Here is a 23,936-nt window from a genome sequence, read left to right as displayed (position 1 = left end):
AACGAGCAGTCAGTGGAACAGAGGTGTTCCTTCCTATACTTCTTTTTTTTCCTTACATGTGTTTCTTAGGCATTGGCACTAGCCATGCTGACAGGGAGGATATTGAATAATTGGGCCTTTGTTTTTTCATGATATGGCCATTTTTATTTTCTTACGTTTTGTCCATATTTGTCTCTGATCTGGGACATGAAAAAAGCAGTCTGATTATTAGACTATATGGGTGCTGGAAACCAGAAGTTCGTGTGATTTATCCAGCATGGCAGATTCAGCTCTTTAAAGAAATACCTCTTGTTTCCTCACTCTGAAGATTTCATCCATTATAAGTTTTATTTGGCTTTTTGCAAAAGTCTGAGTAGCTCATATCAAAGCTGGTTTTCATCACCCCAGTTAAACATTGTGTTAAGCTATTTGTCTTTAATCCTGTTCAAGAATACTTATCTTTCCCCTAGGAACAATATTGTAACCATGATCTTAGCTTAACTATAAAAGATTTTAAAGCAAATAGGTGATATGTGCGTAACTCAGCTGATTTCTATGCTTACCTGACATACTTCTATGAAACCTCAAATTTAATGTTAATCATGGTCCGGTGTAAGCAAAGCCAGGAGGTGGCCCCATGTCATTAGCAGACATTGGCACCAACGGTTTAACTGTGCAGTCTGTACCTTTCTGTTATATATTGCACTGCACAGAGCAAAATAAGGTTTAAATTAACATTTAAAACATTCTCTAAATACTTACAGGAAAAAAATGTTCTCATGTGATCATTTGTCACATTTGTGCTTTGAGAACATTTTTCCTCTTGTTTTAATGCATACAGGACTGCACTCATCTGTATATTAAATGACCCTGAATCTAAGGATATTCCCCAAACTAAACACAAAGCTATTAAAATTATTAAACATGGTGGGGCTGGATGAGGGTAGCATATAGAGAAAATTAGTTTATTAACTAAACTATATTAAAACTTTAACTAAAGGCCCACACTGTAAAATTAAGAAAAGAGTCAACTGTGTTTCAAGCACTACATAATAGACAGATGTAAAAAAACTATATTCAAATAACTCATTTGCATTAGTGGGTTGCTTCTATTCTAATTGAATTTTATAGAGCTCTCTAAACAAGAATGCTGGTGCAGAATCCTGATGAAAGTCTGACATTTGTTAAATCCACAAAAGATTATTTTAGAAAGTAACAATAGCCAGTATTCATACAGAAAAAAAAAAAAAAAAGGAATTTTAATTAACAAAATGTGCATCTATTTTATTCTGTTTCTGAAACAAAAGGAGCAGGGTAGGGGGGGAAGAAATAAGTAAAGAATTATTGGCTTGACTTTTAGGGTTCTGAGAATCCAGAGTTCCTGACAGATCCCTCCAACAGAACTGGGAGGGAGAGTTTCTCAGCTCCTCTGCAAAATAGTTTATTTACTATTCAGCTGAAATTTATGGAGAAAGATTTAACAATCAAATATTTTTTTTATAAAAACTTAGTTATATTGATTATTTAGGGGTTATGTTTAACATATCATTTATATATAAGATTATTTCAAATTAAATATACGTTGTCTGTCAGATATGGCAACCAGATTGGCTGTCATCCTGATTGCTTTTTTCAGTCCATCATCAACTCCTACACTTTCTGAGTATAAACCCATTAAAATACAATAAGGACACAAGTGTGCGTGACTAAATACAAGATAGCATTTTTTATATATGCGTGTGTATTTTTTGTGTATGAATATAAATACACCTGTGCATATAGACAGACACACAAGCGTGTACTATGAAGGAGGAGTCATAGCATAGCTAGGCATCTCCATCTGCACTGGGAGGTGGGAGACAACCTGCCTATTTGATCTATCCGTAAATTGGCCCATGGGCTTCTGGGTGGGTGAGTCAGAAGAAGTTGTATGTTGTACCAGTGTGCGCTCTGTTGAGTTCAAAACTTGATGTGTCTTTACTATACTGGTCCAAAAAGGTTTGAGAACATCTTTTACATAGCTGACAGTCCCCAGCAGTATCGGTCATTTGTGATTCTGTCATCTCCTAGGTTTGGTTCTATTATTTTTGTGGCTGTATGTAGTTCTTAATTGAGTCCGTAGGTTTTCTATTTTCAGTTAACATTGGCTGTTAACTTCTCCAGGACTGAAAATGCATTCATTTGCCATAGTTGGTACTCTGGCATTGCAATCTGCTACAATCAGATTGTTTCAAATTGTTGTCCATTGACTACAGAGGGAGCTGGCTTAAACTAGACTCCTACTTTTAATACGCAGAAGTAAAATAAGATGAATCTTGGTGCGTGCTAGTGCCACACAGCATAGCAGGGTCACAAATACCTGAGCTGACTCCAGACAAACAAGTGACATATTCTGCAAAACTATTTAGTCTGGCCAAACCCAGCACTGATGTAGTTTCCAGTGCCCAAGTTGGGGCAGCTCAGTTGTGCTGCGTAAGTAAACACATTATGTTGCACAGCATTGAACCAGTCAGATCTTTTTCTTTCTTTCTTTTTAGTTAGAGACTCTCTTTTCTTCTCTAACCCAGAGAAACACCTTTGCACTTAGGTGAGTCACTTTCCACTAGCAATGTGGACTGCAGAGACCCTTGAAAAAGAATGCAATTACTGGATTTCGTACTGTTGAATGGATGACTCTTTATTAGAATTATACGGGTGCTGTTTTTTATTTAAAATAGCTAATACAAGGAGATAAAGAAAAGGGCACACATTTCACTTTCCTTTTCACTGAGGAAATCATAGTCCTCACTTCAGTAATCCAGTCTGAATCTACACTAGTGAAATGGAAATAGACACAAACTATCTCTTAATATATATAGGTAGGCAAAGATTAGAAGGATGTTATTTGCTAATACGTTTGAAATATTGTATGCTGATGGAGATTATCCAGACGGCAGGAAGTTTTTGCTGCTGACTTACTGGGGACGGTGTAAATTTGGTGCCGTTTCTTTCTATTCTGCAGCCTGTGGTTTTTATCTGCAGTGCCTTTCAGACTGTAAACTCCTTTGAGCAAAAACTCAAACTATGAGTTCATACAGCATCTTCTATACTCAGGTCCAAGCTTTCTTGGTCTTCTAGCATTATCATTATGCAAATGTTGACTAAATATGACAACAAAAAGTAGCCAGCTGAAGATAAAGGACCAACATTTTGAAATATAGACAAATAGCAAATATAATCCTAGGAAAATTTATCAAAATTGTGAACATTTTTTCACAGCCCCATGATCAGGGCTGGGTTTGTAGATGAACAAAAGTGGCTTGATGCTGACATCAATGGTATCTCTCTCACCTCTTTTATTTTCAATCATTTACACTTCAGGTGACAGACTAAATTATACCTGAAAGATACTGAAACACATATCTGAGTGAGCTTTGGAAAATATTTCCAAATATTCTAAAATATTTTTAGATCATCTTGGATGGGATACCTTACTAGCTGGAGAAGTAAATTTTATTTCTTAAAGGCCAATGTAGGTAAAGAAGCTAAAGTTGTTCAGCAAGATCCATCACAGGTCATGCATGGGGCCAAATTTATATCAGCACATCTGGTCTGTAATCAATATTAGCTAGTACTACTACTAGTAGTAACAACAGTAATAGTAATAGCATACTAGTCTGTGGAATTTTACTGCTCTCTGTCTGTTATTCTCAATATTTAGATATGAAATTGTGAACAGATGTCCAGTGAGGCCTTACATGTAATCCTATGTGAGTGAAAAGTTTCTAAGAGTTCCAGGTTATACGCATCAATTAAAACTTCATATACAGTGTTTTGAATCACATAAACTCATTAATAAAGTGATAGCACGGCTAACTGGCTTTCAAACAGCTAACTTATTTCATAAGTTATTTGTAGCAGAGTGATTCCGAAGCCAAATAAGTTGTTTGGCAAGCTAACTTCTTATTTTGTACCTGCAATCCAATTTCTGCCTGGCAGTTTAAATCTGTAGTAGTGTCATATCTGAGAGCAACAGGTTTCTGCTGTATGACAGCATTAAAACACACAGGATTGTTCTCTGGCACTGAGTCCAGTTGGCCAGTGCCACAGTTACCCAAATCCATACTGTGATATTCTCCTACCCTCCAAAATAGCCTTTTGGAAGTGATTTCTGGCCTATTTTAACTCCTGAACCACGACTTTATTGGAGGTGCTCTAGAACTTCAAGCCAATACTGTGCTAGAGACCCTTCTAAAATTGTAGCAGTAAAATGATCTAGTTCCCATCAGTGTATCAGAATGTGTGTTGATATTGTATTTACTCATGTAGACATAGCTTTGGATTACCAGAATAAAAGCAAATGAAAGAGAAAAATCAAATTGTTTTTAATCAGTAATGGCACTTTGGGATTTGTTGATTGTGTGATCATGGCTGAAGAGACTGCTATGACTCAAACTCCATGGAAATGAGAGCAGTGTAATGACAACAGCACACATTCCTCTGCCAGAAACACAAGCAGTGTGAAAATTTACAAAATAAAACTAAAATTTGTGATTTTGTCAGTTAAACATGACATCAGTAGATAAAAATATGTCTTTCAATCATTTAGACTTTGCTTGGAGAGTATTTTTTATTGTTATTTCTGGGTGGATCCCAGTGCTTACCAAGTGACTCATATTCTAGTCAGTGAGTTTAGAGTTGACCATTAAAATCAAGGTGTTTCATTAGTGAATTGAATTCTCTAAATATGGTCCCCTTGTAAAATCCTCAGTAAGACTTAATGAGACTTAAAGTATTCACACCACATATATTTGCATCCTTAAGAAGTTAAATTGATGACCTCGTTAAAATGGTGTGGCTTCCACTGACGTTCCGGTACTTTCAGGCATTCAGAGATTCCCACCTGTAGTACTAGCCATAAGGATGTAAGTGGAAGCTAGGCTGGTTGACGAGTGGAGCTGGTTACCTGTGGACTACACAGTGCAGGCAATTTGAAAGAAGCATGATTTACAAAACAGATGTGGTAAGTCTCTGTAGAGCTTTGCATAGCAGAAGCCTCAGAAAACCACTGTTTGGTTGTTCTGCACTGAAATAATGCACAGGACTGTGGCACACAGTGTTTCAAATAAGTGTAGTCTGTTGTCACAAGAAAAACAGATAACCTAATAGGCACAGAACTTTCAAAATCATCCCTGTTTAATATACATTAACCTTTTATAGGTTATGTCAAAATTACGTTACAGACTTGCAAGACAAATATGTCTTTACAATGCTGACATTTGGACTCAGCAAAGCTTTCACCACTTGATGATAATGTAATACTCTTATATGGCAAACACATCGAACCAGACCTGCATTGTGGTGGCAATGTCCTCAGCAAACCATGTACCCTCTAGACATGGCAGTCCTTGCGTGCACAGAACAGTGTGTGACAGGTACATACCTTGTTTTCCATCCTGTTGTTTTCATTTGTCATTTTCACATGTTTGCAAAACACATTTCATCTCAGTAGTGTTGTTTTTGTACTTTTTTTCTGGAAAAATACAAGCATAAATACCATAGGGTGCTTTTCCACAGTATATCTTCTTAGTAACATGAGCAGACTGCTGCATCAACCCAGGTGCATTGACTGGGTGCATTCATGGTGTAGTACAGCGTGCTCCACAGGTTGCCTAAGTGCCAGTAGTTCTGCACAGGTTTTGTCCCTTCTGTAGTGAAGACTAAATTATAGAGGGAAAAAATCATGTTTCATGAAGTTACAGTTTCAGGAACTAATTACATTACCCTTGTCTAAGACATTTTTGAAACCTTCAGTGGAGTACACAGGCAGCTGAAATAATAAGATTCGAGAGTACACGTGAATAACTGCAGGTTGTTTCTAAGTTGATGGGTCTGATGAAATATAGAGGTTACTCTCAGAGACAAAAAGGTGGATCAGGATCTAAACAGAGAGAGCAGATAGCCTCCATGTACAATTTAAAAATCAAAACAAAACACTTGGGTTTGGTTATTTTACAGCTTGATATTGTTTCCTGGGAGTTTCTTTCTCAAAAACAGTTTTTCCTTAGAAGAGCACATACATTTTTATTTCTGTGCTCTTTGTTTGTCACCCTGAGGAAGCATTATGAAGTAATATATTTTGCTGAGCTCTAAGACACCTTGTGGTTTGCAGATTGCTTTGTGATCACGGAAGTGTGAAATTATTTTAATTGAAACAGAAATACTCAGCTGTGTAAAGGTTTTCTTCTCCAATTCTGACCTCTCAGTTACTTGTGAGCTAGCTATACTGCATTGCTGCATGCTAGTCCATTAACAATTCTCTTTGTTATTTGGAAAAAATATGCCTTTATTTTGGTTTTGTGGTTTTATCATAAACATTGGAGGGGAAAGTTAAATATATTTCATTTAAATAAGAACAAAGAGGTTTCACATGTGACTAATATTAGCATTAAAGCAAAAGAGAGACTTATTTTTACAGATTTCCTTCATGTTCATTAAAGAAGGCATAATACAGAAGAGAATACCAACTGCAAGACAAGCAATCCTATTATGTTGTTTAAGAAACTGAAACTGGTATCTCCATGGATCTGAAAGCATCCTATGTTTCCAGGAAGAAAAATCTTACTACTTTTCCATTTCTACCTTTTAAAAATTTTTTTACGTTAAAATTTCCCAATTTCATTTTCAGAAATTGAAATCTGTGGTTTTGGAAGAGACATAATGAAAACAGTTTCTTTCAGCTCAAATCTGTATCCTCTGAAAATGTGCAAGACTTTGAAATGATCCCTACAAGGGATAAATTACTTACAGGTAGAGTTCTACTAGCACAGACTGTTAAGGTGATGGGAACAGTGGGAGCATTTTTCCAGTGTAGGAATACAGGAATTGGGTACCAGCAAAATAAGTCCTAATGTGGGCATGCAAAATAAGCAGTTCTAGGAGAATTCTGTTTTGCTGATATAACTGCACTAGCAACTAGGGAATTCTTCCAGAACAGCTGTATCAGTCAGCAAAGCTATTTTGGAAGAAATCTGTACTATGTACCTAGCTTGATACTTGGGGTGGACTTGACCTTACAGTAGAAAATGCCAGAAAAATTGGGAGAATGGAAAAATTTCCTGTTACCATTTTAGCAGACAGAAAAGCATGGCTGCATTATCCGTGACTGCTTAGCAGGGAATGCTTAGAAAATCCAGAATGTATTGATTTGAAAAAAATAGAATTTAGAAAACTTACCTGGGCATAGAAACAATATAGGAATGTCATGAAACTTCAAGAAGAGTAGAGGACCACGGAAGGTTAGTGCTGCGTGGATTGGGAGCCATTGCCCTAGGATGGAGTTCATGATCATTTTAGTCATGGTCAAAAAAATACTAAGGCAAGAATAGTGAATTGTTACATGATGGGAAACAGTAAAAAAAGCCATTACTTTGTGATGACTTATGACCTTCTAGCTTTCTTCGCCTTCCAAGTGCTTGGCTGGAATTGGCACATGCCCCGCTTTGTAGGCATGGGGACAGCCAGCACAGTCCTAACACTCAGCAAATTACAGTAAGTAACAGCTTGTTACTACATGTTTGTTACTACATGTTACAAGTTTTCATACATAAACCCTGTTTTACACTGACTGGGCAGTACTTTTAATGATTTTTTCAGTGTATTGTTTTAGCTTTTCAAAAAGAGAAAAAAAAAAAAAAGATTAATTCAGTAAAAATTGTAGTCTTATATCCCAGTGATACTTAACCTGGACAAATCAGTGGAAATTCCTTGAATAATAACTTATTTGGAGAATAACATTTCCTCCAAATAATGCTAGTATTTATTTTCCCTTTTCTGTCTTCCTTGAATTAGATAAATGCTGGGGTTTCAAACTGGGTTATTTTATGGAGAGGGGGATAATTCAGTTAACTCTTTTTCTGGAGCCCTTGATGTTTATCGAGTGTTTCTTCTCTGTTGATGTGTGTTGGCTCATTTGGCTTAGTGAAAGCTGAGGGTATGAGAGGAGGCCAAAACTCAGTTAAATAAAACAGTCTGGACTGCGCCTCAGTGGGAGGTGTGAGGAACTGTCCCTCACATTGTAAGAGAAAACCATTTGCCCTTCTTGTAGTGCCACATTGCACAAAGATTTCTCATAAGTGGAAATTCATTAGAGTTTGAATTATACTTATAATACTTTGTGCCTAATAGTTGATAGGTGTAGTGCAAGTTAAAGATAATTAACCTGTGTAAAAAGCTAGGCAGCTGAATGGTCTTTTCTGACGAGAACCATGATGTAAATAAATCCCTCTGTAGCAAACAAAATAAATCTGTAGGCAATGATTGACAGAAGAGCAGAAAAGGTGACAAAGAAAAGGGCAATAACTCCTTTTCAGTCCCATTCCCAGAATATCTTCCTTAACTGCAGGTTTAAAAGGGGGTGTTCAGAAACTTTAGATCACCTTTCTATAGTGTCTGCACTGGAGAATCCTCTCCAAAATGTGCACAAGGCCTTACGAACTTGTTTATGGCAATGTGTGCTTTTATCTTCTGTTCAGGCATCGGAGCAGGCTTTAAGAATTGATCCATCATATAGACAATAATAAAAAAATCATCTACACAGATAATTTTGCATTATTCAAGTCCAGGAAATTATGACCTCCGGGTTCAGTACGCAGAAGTAGCAATAGGATGTAAAGAAACTTCTTTCCTTTTTTTTTTTTTCCCCCAGGAAAAAGGTATGTTTTTGTGAAGGTATCATCAAATCATTATTTTTCTGAAGCATCTCCATTTAAAGTCTATTAATTTGTGTTTACTTGGAGCATGCTTACTGAATACACCAGTTACAGTCTAAACATGGAAAAATATGGAGAATACCTTAATTTTGATTTTTTTTTTAAATTACCACACATAGTGTATCTATATAAAAAGAGAAATATACATTTATTAAATTCAGAATCTCATTATTGGCTGGCTGTATTTAGAGCAGGTTGGCACTGAAGATCCAGTGCCACAAATTCATGTTGCATGACATTTTTTAGTAATTTTCAGGGAATGCAACTAGTAAGCAATTGCTTTCCTAGTTCGGTAGATGAGCCACCAAAATATTTTATAATATATCCAACTCTACAAATAGAATTGCCTCAGGACAGTACATACATTTATAGCAGATGTTTGACCTTGTTCTGTTTGACCTGGATTCTTACAACGCACTGTTCTTTCAGCAAACTATCAGAAAATGTTAAAGAAATATGATACCTTGAAGTCTCATGGTTTTTCTTGATATTTAGCATTGAGATGGGAGTTTGTGGATGCACTTCCTTTAACAGGAATTTGATTCATTTGCAACTGGTGACACAAATCAATGAGTAGCCGTTAAAATTTTAAAAATCAGCAAAAAAACTGGGGGATGTTTTCAATATCAGGGTAGTAATCTTGTTTTCTGCAGTCAAGGCATGTGTCTAGATTGCCATCGATTAGATCATTTATGTAATGCAAGCATTAGCAACTGTTCGAGGACAGCATCCCCAAATCTCAGAATCCCCACAATTTATGGCTTTCTTCTCAGTTTTTTGTCTCTGTTTTCATTCTTCCCTTTAAACCTTTATTTTAAAGAAAGAAAATCAGGAGAGAGAAGCATATTGAGGAAGCTTGGATGGGATCACGATCCAGTGATTTGTTACAGATTTGCTGAATAGGTGTTATGTATTACAACCTCTGTTTGGGGTGATTTGGATTTGACTGCAGATTGTGTAGTATTTAAAGTGATTTTCTTGGTAGAAGCTGATTATATCAATGACAGTAACAGGTTTTCTTATATATGGTGCAATATTAGCAAAAACATCAACTTGTTAGACTGCTAGGTCTTGTTTAGCGCTGAGGGGCTGACTGACGTGGGGGCTCCGACATTGTGGCCCAGCCTTCAGGGCCCAGCCAAATGCACAGTGAGGCCACACATCACCAAAAAAGTGCCCCATTAGTGTCTTGTTTGGTGCAGCGTGATGACCACCCCTGCAAAGGCCATCTCACGGCAGGATGGCAGGCCTCTGTGTCAGAGGGGGACTCCCAGTTTCTGCTGAGGTCAGAGTTCAGGGGAGGTGGCGGAGGTGCTTACCCTCTTACTTGGGAAAGAAAACAAGAGCAGACTGCTTGAAAGCTTGCTGGCTCCTAAGCAGGTGTTACTTCTTCTACAAGGGATACTTCTAAAGGTAGTACTTACAAAAGGAGTATCTATAAATGGGAGTGAAAGTAGATTAAACAGATGTTACAAAATCAGATGCTTTATTCTACAGTTTGCCTCTATTTTTGCACATTTCTCCAAGTCATCCAACTGTTGTTTTGCCTTTCTCTGCACCCTCAACATCTTTTTCAGTTTTATTCTGCTGTTTTTATGAAAGTTACCGATAGTTCAGATGAAATGTAATGAACATTAACCTTTTTTTTTGCTTCCAACTTCTGAATAGCAGTAATGAATTATTATTTAATCAAGCCACAGACGTTTACTTTTCTGCCATATCTTACACTGATAAAAACGTTGAAGGAAGTTTGCTTTAGTGTTTATAGATAGAAAATTCTACAGTCACCAAGTCTTTTAAAGTATCTTTAGCGATTACTTCAACATGTTTTATTGGGTTTTGCCAATTACATGATAATTGCATATTAGAGATTTATTATTATTACTATCATAATCATAATTTATTTTAGAGCTGTTTGATTTATAGTCTTTGGGTAACATCTTTTTAGAGTAAAAAGTTCACTCTGCAACTTGAATATACTTTAATGTGATGTAGCACGTGTACAAATGCAAAGAGTGATTTTTGAGAAAGTGCTAGAGGTGTTGCAGGCTAACCAGGTGTCCATCTCAAACCGGAGTGGCTCAGCAGGTCTCTGTGATCATGGCCTGCCCATGGGCATACCCTGTGGCATACGGGGAAAGTGTCTTGTCTGTCCCAGCAGCTCACCTTCTTGATAACCAGCAAAGAGTCCCAGATATGTTGGAAGGTGACAACCTTTGGCATGCAGCCAAACATGAACTTGTGTAGAATGACCAACTAAATACACATTTTGGCCTATGATCTGAATGAGACATCTAAAAGATGTCAAAGCCTAGACAAGTTGCCCTGGACATCATTTATAGCTAGTGCAGAGGAAAAGAAGATTTATGTCGTTGTAAAACATAATAGTAGCTGGAGAACGGGGTGTGATTGAAAAGATGATGTTTATACCAAGTGCCTATGGTGTCACATGAAACATGTTTTATTAGGAATACTACAGTCATCTAGAAATGAAAATACTGTGCATATTGTAAAAACAGCTCTCAAAACTCACTGTTTCCCTGTGAATCTAGTGATGATGGGTTCCATCCCTGAGTGCTGAATTTCTGATTAGTTTCCATTCCTTAACAAAGCATGAGAGTAATAGTGTTGGCTCTTTACAATCTCTTATTTTTATCCAGGCACAAATATTCCTTTTGAAACATCAACTCAACAAAATATGCTCTAGGTGTGTGACTCTATGCATGTTCTTCATGAAGAGTTTCAGCTGGCTTCAAACTGGCATTCTGTTTGTTTGATCAAACCCTAAATATAATTTACCATCATTTCAGGGGATTTAAAGACCTTTGAAAGAAAACTGAAAAAAAAAAAAAATCACATTTACTATCATTACTGTTTAAAAGCCCAGTAGGAGAACAACAGCCATGTGCAAGGTTTGATACTGCTTTTGCACTGACATGAACTATAGTGGAGTAAGTTATTGCTACTGCAAAAGACTGCTAGAGTAGCTTGTAGCTCTTTTTAATGATGGTTTCGAATGCTTTCGTTTCTTATCATTTGTGGGGGAAGGTCGCCAAATGCTATACACTCCATTAATATAACATACTGGATAAACAGAAGGGAAAGGTAATGTTAAATAGTGGTGAGGAGGACATGGAAATAAAATTGAATAGAAAAATAGTAAATATGTAAATATGAAATAGTAAAAATGATGTGTTGTAGCTATGAGCAAATTCTGTGAATTCAGGAAAGGTACACCCACATTTGCTAAGGAGGCAGGTGTGCTTTAGAGAAAAACAGCTTGGCTTGAAGTAGAGGAGAGGTGAAGGATTTGCCTGCGGCTTGTGGGGCTGGTAACTCACCAATTGCTGGGCTATGGACAGGAGACGTAATGGCCATAAACTGAAACACAGGAGGCCCCCTCTGAAGACCAGGAAAAGCCTCTTCACTGTGAGGTGAAGAACCGAGTACAGGTTGCCCAAAGAGGCTGTGGAGTCTCGATCCTTGGGGATACTCAAAGCCGTCTGGACACGGTCCCGGCTCTAGGTGGCCCTGCTGGAGCAGGGGGGTTGGTCCCTTCCCCCCTTAGCCCTTCTGTGACTCAGTGTTTCACTGCTTCTCCACACAAGCACCACCTGTCGGGTGCGGGTCTGTCACGCCGGCCGCGGCCGCTGGTGGCGGTCACCAACCAGCCTGAGCTGCCCCGGGTGCCGTCGAGGCGCTCTCCACGCCTTGGCGAAGCGTGGGGCCACCCCTCCCACCGCCTTCTCCCCCTCCTCCGCGTCTCTCTCGGGCCCCGGCCGGCCCCACCGCGCCCCTCCCGCCTCCTGCCGCGCTGGGGCCGCCCCTCGGCCCAGCGGGGACCGGGCGGGGAGGAACAAAGTTTGCGGGCGGTGCCTGCGGGACGGGCCGTCGCTCTCGGCTGGCGCCGTTTCCCGGTCCTGCCTCCGGAGCGGTCGATATTTACAGCAGCCCGCGGCCGGGCCGCCCCGCCGGCGAGCCTCGCACGACGGGCGCCGTCCCCCCCCCGCCCCCCGCCCGTCCCGGTGACTTACGCCGCCGGGTGACGGCTCACCCCCTGGTAGGCGGCCCCGTCCTGGCTCCGGCGGGCCCGCCCCGCCGTGAGGAGCGGCGCCGGCGGAGGCAGCGGGGCAGAGCCGGGGCAGAGCCGGGGCAGAGCCGGGGCAGAGCCGGGGCAGAGCCGGGGCAGAGCCGGGGCAGAGCCGGGCACAGCGGAGCTCCGCGCCGCGCAGCCCGCTCCGCGCTCCCCGCCACCCTCAGCCCCCCGCCCCTCTCCGCGGCACGGAGCGCCCGTGGAGAGCTCCGCTCCCTTCCGCACCGCTCCGCCGCTGCCCCCGCTCCGCGCCGCTCCGCGCCGCCCGCCGCCAAGACGCCGCGCTTCTTGTACCGCGCCAAAGGCGGGTGCCGCTCGGCCAAGATGGGCCGGCAGACGGCGGCCGGCGGTCGCACCATGCAGCGGTCGCAGAGCCGGAGCAGCCTCTCCGCCTCCTTCGAGGCGCTGGCGGTCTACTTCCCCTGCATGAACTCCCTGGAGGAGGAGGACGGAGGTGAGGGGCCGGGGCCGGGGCCGGCGGGCGCAGGTGTGCGCGGGGTGGGGTCCCCGCCCGCGGTCCCGCGGGGGGCTCGGGGTCGTTCCCGGGGCCGGGGCGGACCCGGCAGTGGCTCCGCGCCGGGAGGGGCCGGGGGTCGGGCGCTCCGGTCCCCGCCGCGGCGGCGGCGCGGAGCGCGGAGCTCGGTGCGGGGACGCGGCTCCCGGAGAGTTACTTGTGTTGAGAGGTGCCTGCTTGTAGCTGGAGATGGGGTGTGATTGAAGAGATGATGTTTATCATCACACTGGAAATGAAGTTATTGGCTGAGCTGTAGTTATGTTGGAAAAAAAAATGGGGTAGAGGGTCTTTACATTTTGTGCTCATTCATAAAGGAAAACAAACACCACTTCCTCATGGGTGGTTTTCTGACATTACATGGGCTTGGTCAGGTATCCCTTGTCCGTTAATACAACATCATTTACAAAGAATGCCAGATCTGAACAATTAAATGGTGGCCCTGTTTAACTTTTTCTTAGGAATGGCAGTGTAGGTGGAAGGCTGTGCGTACCAGTAGACCTTACAGGTCTCACTCACAGTTAATCTCTACACATAAAAGTAAGTCCCACTAGCAAAGTGCGTGTGTAATTTCTATGTATTTGTTGCAGGACCAGAACTTTACATAACAAAGGAAGGAAACGAAACGGATTTTCTGTATCACTGTGGGGAGAAAAAAAAAAAAAAAAAAAAAAAAAGACGACCAAAACCTAAGCTAGCTATCAAAAAACCTGAAAATAAAAAGTTCCAGTTACTATTCGGAGTGTGTGTAACAAATGTACATGTACAGTTAAGCATGGCACCACACCCTGCCCGGGACAGAACCTGTGTTTCATGAGTTTGTTTTGAAAATACTGGTTTTGTAAAGAAAATAATCTGGTGTGTTTAAATATGCTTACATACAGAATGAACTGATGGTCTTCCCAGAGTTTATCAGAACTAATTCAAGATTTTTAATTTCATTAAGATTAATGGAGCATATTGCACCTTCAATAGATTTGAGCAATATCAAATTACAATAATATATTTGTCTAGTGCTGCTAGACAAACATGTATCAACTCTGTATGTACACCATTCATAATGTGTATTTAAAATACCTGCATAAGCAGGCACCTTCCACATCTCAGGCCCAGAGTTGAGTGGCAAGCGTTTGTCCCCAATCTTCACACGTCTTGATTTATCTTTTAATGTGCAACAGTCCCTGAAGTCTCTTCTCCAAAGCATCTTTCCTTTTCTGATGTGTATGACAAGGTGCGATCCCTCACATTTCCCCTCGACCCTACCTACTCAGGCCAGTTTGCCCCTTTCTGTAAAAAAGAGGGAGCAAAAAGAGGGAGCTGCTCCCTGGAGCGAAATATGCTGTCTTTCAGTACTCTCATCGGCTCCCTGCCTTGAACAATGAAGTGAACTGCAAAATATTGCCAGTAGACTGCGGGGTAGGCTTCAGAGGACATTTTTTAATCTTTTGACATGCTATAAACACTATGGCTGAAAACACTCATTTTTAAAACACTGAGCATAAATTATGCTAAACATGCTTAGGTATTCTTTAAAGATTTTTTCTCTATCATTCCAGAATAGTTGTCTTTTCAGTCCTGTTTATTAGTTACAATAATTGCATTAATCCTGTGAGAAATCAGTGGTTTGGGTTTTTTTTCTGGTCTGTTTTCTTCTCTAGGAAACACTCCTCAGTTGACATCTGTGTATGTTTAAAACTGTTCACTGGTTTAAAAAATATGAAATATATGAAAGTCAGTAAAGTAAGATCTGTTAATTTAAGGGTAATTTTAATGATTTATTTAGTTTGCGCTGGCAAGTTATTTAAGTTATTTAAAGAAGTGTTAAAAGAATGTATACTGATTTTTTTACATGTTGTGTTGATTCATGTTATCCTATTTAGATGTAGGCTGCACTTGAAAAAGCATTTCATGTAATTTCAATGAACAAGTAGAGATATAATTGCTGTGCAGTTTTTATGGAGCTGAGTTTCTGCTACCTGAGATTTCAAACATACCAGGTTACTGAGGAGGTGACAGGCATGACAGCTAGACTCTTCTCCTGAGTGCTCTCAATGAGATTAGAAAGAAAAAAATTTAATGGGTTTTTTTGATGACAAGTCACCTCTGCACTCAAATTGAAATTTGCTTCTTCTGAGTGCTTCTATGCAATTATATTTATGTACCACCAGTGTCCTAAGTGAGTGCTGTACATGCATTCCCATGTTCATGTACTTAATGCTTTTTTACAGTTAGTTTAATCTAAAAAGATAGATGTTAAATCCACTTTGTAAGTTATTCATCCTCAAGATGTAGTTATTTCTGCATATGATGGGTAGGTTAAAAAAAGATAACCTGCTGGAGGGGTGCTTTTACATTTCCCTGACCTGTTGGGGCATTTATTTGTGATACTTTCTTGAAGACTTTTGTTCATGTAACTGCTGAAATGAATACACTGGTTTGTAGGTATATCTTTGGGTATGAAAGAATATCGGTACTGTCAAGTTCAGAAGCAACTGAAAAGTAATTCAATACAGTGTATTAATAATTTTAGAAACTGTTTTTGAACATGATGATTGAGAACATCCATTTGATTGTTAGGTGATTAAAGAAGGAGACTTCTTAAGCCCTGGCATCCAAGCTGTAATGTAGTGAGGAAACAGGCTGTGGAAAGGCTGCAGTTTTCCAGTTGGTAGCCTTGAACTTGCCATAGGTAGGCCTGAATTTGCCATGATTGGCCAGGTTTGCAGCACAGGGAACTGCTGTTCACGCTAGCATTTCCTACTTGCTGATCAGTTAGACAAGCCCTTCAAGTTTGTTTACATTCATTATTTTTAAAGGAGTTATACTTGGCTGTGTCTAGTAAAAGGTATTGAAAAATCTTTTTTTTCATCATCAATTTATTTCTGGCATGTGTGCATGTGCACACACAGAACTAACATGTCATACGGTACCAGAGCAAATTACATATGTTATCAAAGTATCAAAGTTGTTAAAGAGTATCTTTTGCATTTTTTTGTTAGATTCATTGATGATAAAGTGTACAGCCTGCATAGTAAAGTGAGAATTGGCATCAAATAATGCTTGGAACAGATTTAAATTATGTGGAATTTGTTGAAGAGGTGTGGGGACAGAGGACAATTAGTACTTCCATGAATACTCCTGAAGCATCTCAAGCCTCAAATTTTGTCTGAAATCCTGTCTTTGTTGAAATCAAAGGAAATTTTGTCATTAAATTCAAAAGACCAGGGAATTTCCAATGTCAATGTGTGTGACATCCTTATAGATGTCTGTGTAGTCATAGTGCAAAATTTCATGCACATAATATATTTAAAAGTAGTGGATATGAGTTCACTAAACTTTCCTGTGGACAGCTGGAAAATGTTCTAAAGCAAGTGAATTCTTGTCTATGTGAAGGTTACTGGAGAAGAATTACAGTTATCCAGCATACACTGAGAAAAGAAGAGGGAAACTCAGATTGCCTGTGGTCATTAGAAAGCCCATGTCTATTTTTATGAGTGGAACTGTTAACTTGGTGCTTCCTCAAATTACACTGTGTGTATTGTTTGCTGTAATAAACTTGTGCTACAGTTTGCTTTTATACTCTATTTACATTCACTTCTGATTTGCATTTACACTGAGGTGTTGCTATAAACTGTTAAATAGCAGGTTGCCAGGAGTGTAGCTACTGCTAGTCATGGCAAGATCTGTGTGCAGAACTATGCTCTCCAAAATGGGTATATTTCAATTTAATGTCTTCTTTTGCCAAAGTTTTTGGGTGGTAGTGGAGCTGTGTGATTCAAGTCAAATGCTTTGCAGGTGCTGAAGACAATTCAAGAGATAATTTATGATAATTTAAGACATAAACTAATTCAGAAAGAACAGGAAAGCATCTTGGTCTCCCAGTATGTTAGAAAAACAAAAGGCAATTGAAAAAAAAAGAAGAGCCACAGAATGTTCTTGAGTCCAAGACAATCACGCCAAAAATAGCAAGAATTAGTTGTGTTAGCTGAGGAGAAGATACATTACAGTTTTGCATATTGATGTCTACCAAAAGAAGTACCTGAGTGTTGCTTCCGGAGTTCAGCAGGAATAGAACCACATTATAGACTCCTGTCAACTGGTTGATAACTATCTGGGAAACTTGCTTGAGGGGTTGTTCGATCCCACACAGGTATCAGCAGGAGTGTTGCCATTGATACTAGTGAGTGAAGGATCAGGACTTAAATGTATGCTGAACTGCTCAGTTGAGCACTGTTACTGGCTTCAGTGGCATTTCTCACCTATTAATCATTTCTCATTGGTAGAGCTGGAATAAAGCACAGCAGTTCCTGGATTCTGTTCCTGTGGTTAGGCCACCAGATCGCACTGTCCCTCTGGAGGTCCCAGTAGACAATAACAAGCAGACAATAATTTAACCAGAAATAGAAAATGGGGGAAGTAGTAACAATAAATTCATTAGCACGGTAATTATTAAAGTGAAGAGAATCCTGTACATGTAGTTGTGCTTTAAAATTATTCTCTTAAAAAGAATAAAGTAATAGTAGGAATATCAGCCAATGAAGAAAAATGAGAATAACTATATCTTCTTGGGGGAATTGGCCTACTTTTTGGCCTTGGTAGTAAAGATGACCTTGTTTACGTGGATGTTCACAGGCAGAGCCAAGGTGGAATATGAAAGAAGGGTATACTGCCCTGTGGCAGGGTAGCTGCTGTAAAAGCTGAAGCTATAAAGACCTTGGCTTGATTGATGCTAACATGCCAGAGATTGTTGTGCATCTCATGCAACAGTGGGGTGGCTCATTTTAGAGGATAACAATTGCTCTGAATATGGAATAATAATAATCATTCCACACAGAATCTGTATGACATTTAAGTTTATGGTTGATATTTTTTTATGTTTGCTGCTAAGACACTGCTCAGGGGCTGAGCTAAGTCAGCCTTTCTGTCAGTGTGGTGGGGTGGGTCTCTCCCACTTCTGCAGCTCCTCGGGCTGACTCCAGGGTGGAGGCACTACAGAAGGCATTTCCAGCAATTGGCATCTCTCTTTCCAGTCCCAAGTGTTTTTACCAATTACACTCAGGTGCTATTCTGCTGAAGTAGATGTAGATGCCAAGATGGGTAAGACCTTTTAAATAAGAAGCTTAGAAAAAACTGTACTGTTTCTGGCAAAGTAAGCAGTGTGACAAACAAAGCACATGTATTCTGGGAAACATCTGGAAAATCGACAGAAAAGTAGAAGAGACTGCAGAAGGATTGATATTCAAAGTACAACATACCTCAACCTGACTATATGATAGAAATGCCCAACAGAGTTTTAAAGCTGTATTTCCCTTATATTTGTTGTATTTCTCTTCTGAGCTGCTAGTTACACTGCAGCATGTACCTGAATAGCTAACAAATAACTCAGGTGTGGCTATAACACCAGCAATGAAGCTGCAGCATATGACAGGTTTCATCTCTGGTGGTATCTACACAAACCTGAAAAACACTGTTTCACTTATATCTACGTGCTGTAATTGTTATTTTTCAATGGCAAGGTCAACAGTATAGTCAGAGCAGCAGCACACTGTGTTGTCATTGTTTCAATTGAAGAGGTAAATGTTTAACAGCAGTAGTTTGAAAATGGGTCATTAGAGTGTGAAATTTGCTCAGAGTTTTGGGAACTGTGGTTATTTAAATAATGATATTTGCATAGTATCATTACTCATTTTAGACAAAGCTAGAAGGAAGAATTTTTTCTAATTTGTGTAATCTCAGTAGCCATCCAACTACTTGGCACCATCTATCTCATTAAACCCTAATAGAGGGTGTTGAGTTGTGTCAACACACTTGCTACATCATTCAGAAATGCTGCACAGATCTGTCTGATAGTGTATGTAGTAACCCTAGCTATACTAAAAATAATTAAGGTCGCATAAAAGAATGATGTTACTGTCATTACTGCATATTTAGAAAGTATCTCTCAATTCATATAGTACAAAAATAAAAAAGCAATTGTAAGCTCCTCAGTATGTACACTCTTCACTGTTTAAGAAGTTTTAATCTGTTCTTGACACTGCATGGAATAATTGTTATTAATAAGTGCATAAGAATGCTATACATCCAGAAAATTGAATGTACGTATAAACATAAAAACATTATCACTCAAAACTGCAGTGATGGTTTCTTTTTACTTAAGAGGGTCATCCTTTGTCACTGGCAAAATCAAAGACTGGTTTAAAGATTTCTTGTGGTGAAGATGTGCACCTATTTAGTGATTCCTTATGTAAATGGTATATAAAATTAGAATGTAATTCCACAAAATTGCTTGCTCTCTTTTTTCAGGATTTTAATAGCTTGGGGATGAGACTGATTTCCCACTGCTTTGCACTTTTTGTAGTCATGTAGATTGTTGTACAGGATGTACAAAGTGGATATAAAATGCTACCATTCTGTTTTGACACATGCACAAAATATGCACAACATCAGACCTATTATATTTGAATGATTAAGAACTTCTATCTGTGTGGAGAACATAACTGGTCTAAATGAGGCTTCCTGAAAAACTGTTCATTTGGGTCACTTGGCACATGGGACATCCAGCTGTGGGCTGCAAAGCTACGTGACTCTTCATTGTCATATCTCTGTGTTCAGTTTCACAGCAATCATGAGAGGCTTTTGGCAGGTGCATCCTCTGACCACACTTAGAAAAACAATGGTCTGATCAGTAACAGAAACAGAGACTTCTGCAGAAGTGCTGGAAAGGCCTGAATGGCTGTGTGCAGGTGTGTTCCTGATTACCATCTCACTGTCAGGAGTTGTGCATTTCTAAATAAAAGTAATTAGGGTAACAGTAATTCTGCATTTGATGTCTGCTGGTTTTATATTGCATCAGAACAAAAATTTTTTTGTGATCCCATATTTGAGACATTTGCAACAGTATTTTTCCAAGTTAGATTCAAACCTTTATGATTCTCCAGTCGGACTGGCTAATCAAGGGGTAGTTCACTAGCTCAGTAAACCTCAGTATAGCAGCTAACTTGGAAATATATCTTACACAAATTTGAAGAAAACATTTGTTCTTGGCCCTGCAGTCATACGTTTGAAAAAAATACCAAAAACGTAATAGAGATGTCCTGATCTGTCTTGGGCCAAATAGGTGACTAAAAATATAAAAAACAGTTTATTTTCTTACTGTGTATTACAATCAAGATCTGTAATCAACATCTGTAAAACAAAGGATCCAACCAGATCTGCACAGCCAGTTTGTTGGTATATAGTCAGAGCCAAGTAGCCAAAAGAGAATTGGAAATCACATCAGTACTAACACCTCTCATCCTTACAGGTGGGGTTATTTAGTTTTGATCCTCTGGGATAGCTCCCAGTCCGTTGGCTGTCTGTTATCAGGGGTAAATTCTTTGTCAAGGGAACGGCCAAGCAGCAAACCTCTGTGCTGTGGTTCTGATTATACTTAACTGGGATTTCCAGGGAGTGTTACATAGCACAGGTATTCAAAAGACGCTCCAAGCTGTCAGAGAAGGCTATTTGTCTTTTTTATATGTAGCACGTTCAGTAGTGATTCTGAATAATAATACAGGGGATACTGGAATTTTGGGAACAGTAAGTAATTGTCATGTATGTAGAAAACCAGCTCTTTGTTAACACTTCAGTCTTGTAAAAATGTTTCAAAAACTTTGGGGACCGCAAGTGTTGAAGAGCTTAAACTGATGAATGCCCCACACAGACAGAAGCATTTTCTATTGTCTGATGCTCTTAATGATTTGCTGAAGGGTCAGTTAGAACTGAAGAAAGGACATCAGCAGAGCAGTGAAATTAAAGTGGCAGAATACAATTTAAGCACATTAAAATGTGGGAGAGAACAAGGAGCAGGTGCCTGCCTTCAACCACAGCATTGCTTGGGAGCAAGTGTGTGGTAAAGTGACTTCACATCGCACAGCCACAAGAAGATTGAATGGACGACCAGCCTTGCCATGGCAGGGAAGTGAAATGCAGACAAAGGATGATGCAATCTGGACAAAACTTTATATCTTGGGAGCAACTGAGATTCATGATGTCTGCCTCTTGGCCAGTTCTCTCTTTCATTTTTTCTTAGGCCTTGTCTTCATTAACCTTAATCTTAATTAACCATTCTTCCAGCATGGCCAGAGGAAAGAGAGAGGCAGAAACACAAAGGCACAGGACAAGAGTAAAGAAGCATTTCTTGGCTGGAAATGAAAAGCTAGTGAGGCCTTCCAAGAAATTTAAAAATGCATAGTGCAAACTGAGGCTGTCAGTCCGGGCTCTCTCAGACTTTCCAAACCTGGCTCCTCCCATACTGAAGAGCTTCCCTACTGAAGGCAGCTCTGCTTTTGGGTGGCAGAGCAGGCCATCCCCATCCCAGCCAGAATGTCTCAGTGGTTTATGTTCAGATATTCATGGGAGCAGGAACTGGAACACAGGTCTTCCCGTCTTCCTTACAAGTGCAAAGTAATAGCCCCTGGTTGTAGTTTCTCCCTGGCCCTGCAAATGCTCTTTGGGCTTCATAAATGCTGGCAGCATGCACTGTGAAAAACCTTCATCAGAAGGACTAACACAGTGCTTCATCAGCTGGTCATTAGCACTGGCCTCTGGAAATCAGGGCAATGGGCTCAAAAGTTTTCAAATTGATGTGACAGTGGAGGCTGGGTTTCCCAAATCCTGCTTAAACTGGTAGATCCTAACCCATGTCTGCTGCTTGGGGTCTGTGGGTGACACAAGGAAAGAAACAACCCAGCTGTGTTTCCCAGCAGTGCTTCAAGAGCTAAATGCCTCCCTCAATTCAATGCAGCCAAAACTTGGGCTGCTCCAGACACAGAACTGTGCAGCTGCAAGGGAATTTGAGACCTACCCTGTCTTCCTTTTCTTAGGTAGGATCAAATGTTCCTAGACTGTCTGATGATTTTATCTAGTCTGTCGTGCCCAGAGGAGATATCTAGATATGTAAAGAGCTTTACTCTTGAAAAATGGTCATTTTAAAGGCAGCTTATTCTCTTTGTGGATCTAATACCTGAGTTCAAATGAAAATACCGAAGCATTCTTTATGCTTCCTTCCGAACTCATCCTTTTGGTGAGTTGGGGAGAGCAGAGAAGAGCCACCTCAAGTGCTTCAGTGTGTTTCTGAAGCCACAGCTGCTCTGTGCTCAGTACAAGTCTTGCCAAAGGATCACATACCACCTGGGGACTGGCATAGCCAGCCTGCCTCTGCCTGTGCCAGCAATGTCCTTGCTTGGGGCTTTGTGCCTGGTGCTGAGCAGTTGTTGGAAGCTCTTGCTGAGAGCGAGTGGAGAGCTCTCACTCTCCCCACCAGAGGCAGATTTCATTTGGCTAGATCCCAGATCATGGAGAGTAATCTGATGAATTCATGGCAGTTTTTGACTTGTCCTAATCTGATATTGAAGATTGTATCAGTAGTCTTGCACCCCTGATTTGCAAGTGATTTGCACTCCAAGTTGTGGGAACAAATAATTCCATGTATAATTTAGAAAATGTGGCCTGTGGAGTCTATTTGCAGTAACCATATTAGTTAAATTACCAGTGTGATTAACTGTAAGAATGAATGTGCTTTCATAAATGCCAAAGCAATTATTTCTGGTAATTTATTCCACTCCTTACAATATGGCTGCAAGAATGTGAGCTAGTGTTTTTCAGATAATATGTTCCATATTTTGTGATGGGGACTTGAGAGAAATTTTTTCTTTTTAGGGCAATTAGATTATACTAATTTGGAGAACATTTTCAGTGTTCTTTATTATGAGTTTAGTAAATTGTGAGTAAAATGATTTTCAGTGTAGGTGGTCAGCAACATACTTAGCAACAAAGTATGCTGCTAAACTCTCTTGTTTCCGCATCCTTTCACTTGGTAGGATTAAAAGCAGCATGCATGAGTTGAGTTTATATGTATATATACTTTCCGGTTATAAAACCACCACTTTTACAGTGGCACCATTTACATGTTTACTTCTGTGTGAGTGTCAGATGCATTCCCAAGTTACTCATTTAGCTAGAGAGTAGCATCACCTCTATTGGGTTCATTCAACTGTATGTTTGTTTTCACAAATGTTTTTGTAAAATGATCCGTTGTAGAAGAAAAAGAACAACTTTAAAACATATTGTTGATTTGTTCCTTTTGGTCTGGGTCCAGTACAAAATGCAGCCACACAAGTAGTTGAATTAGCACAACAGAGGAGGTTTTAATTTCCAGGCAGGAATGAGGGAAAATGGTTTGGATTTACAAGAGTGGCAAGACCCTCAACCAGATCTTGTACCAGCTACAGCTTGGAAGTATGGCACCAAAGGCTATTTCTTTGAGTAATTACTTTGCGTTTTCTTTGCTACTTGCAACCTTTTAAGTACTTAAATGCTGAATTTATGAAACACAAATTATGGATTATGTAAATACTGTCTTTGCTTTTAAATTGTTTGAGGAATTGTGAGATTATTTTTTATGTATTACATTTTTCCAGGGACCGATGTATTGCTAGTATTGTGGGCTATCAAGGGTAGGTATTTCTCATGTGTATTACTATGTCCTAGTTTAGCCAAACTTAATCTGAAAGAACATTTGTCTCTAAAGCAGTGGCTCAGGAGTCATGCCTGTGATCTGGGT

General features: G+C 39.9%; 1 protein-coding gene across 30 annotated transcripts in view; it reads left to right on the top strand.

Moving 5' to 3' along the window:
• The window catches only part of RIMS2 (regulating synaptic membrane exocytosis 2), a 500,381-nt gene that overhangs the window by 466,356 nt on the left and 10,089 nt on the right, over positions 1 to 23,936 (top strand). The window contains exon 1 of one of the 30 annotated variants that reach the window (XM_074814237.1): positions 12,982 to 13,276. The exons of the other annotated variants lie outside the window; for them this stretch is intronic. Within the exon in view, the coding sequence (XP_074670338.1) occupies positions 13,147 to 13,276 (130 nt within the window). The 5' untranslated portion in view covers positions 12,982 to 13,146. Of the gene's footprint in view, positions 1 to 12,981; positions 13,277 to 23,936 lie in introns of those variants that run through there. 30 annotated transcript variants of the gene reach the window in all.

This window comes from Strix aluco, chromosome 1 (assembly GCF_031877795.1).
Source record: "Strix aluco isolate bStrAlu1 chromosome 1, bStrAlu1.hap1, whole genome shotgun sequence".
Lineage (NCBI taxonomy): Eukaryota > Metazoa > Chordata > Aves > Strigiformes > Strigidae > Strix > Strix aluco.
This window is presented reverse-complemented; position numbering and strand designations above follow the sequence as displayed.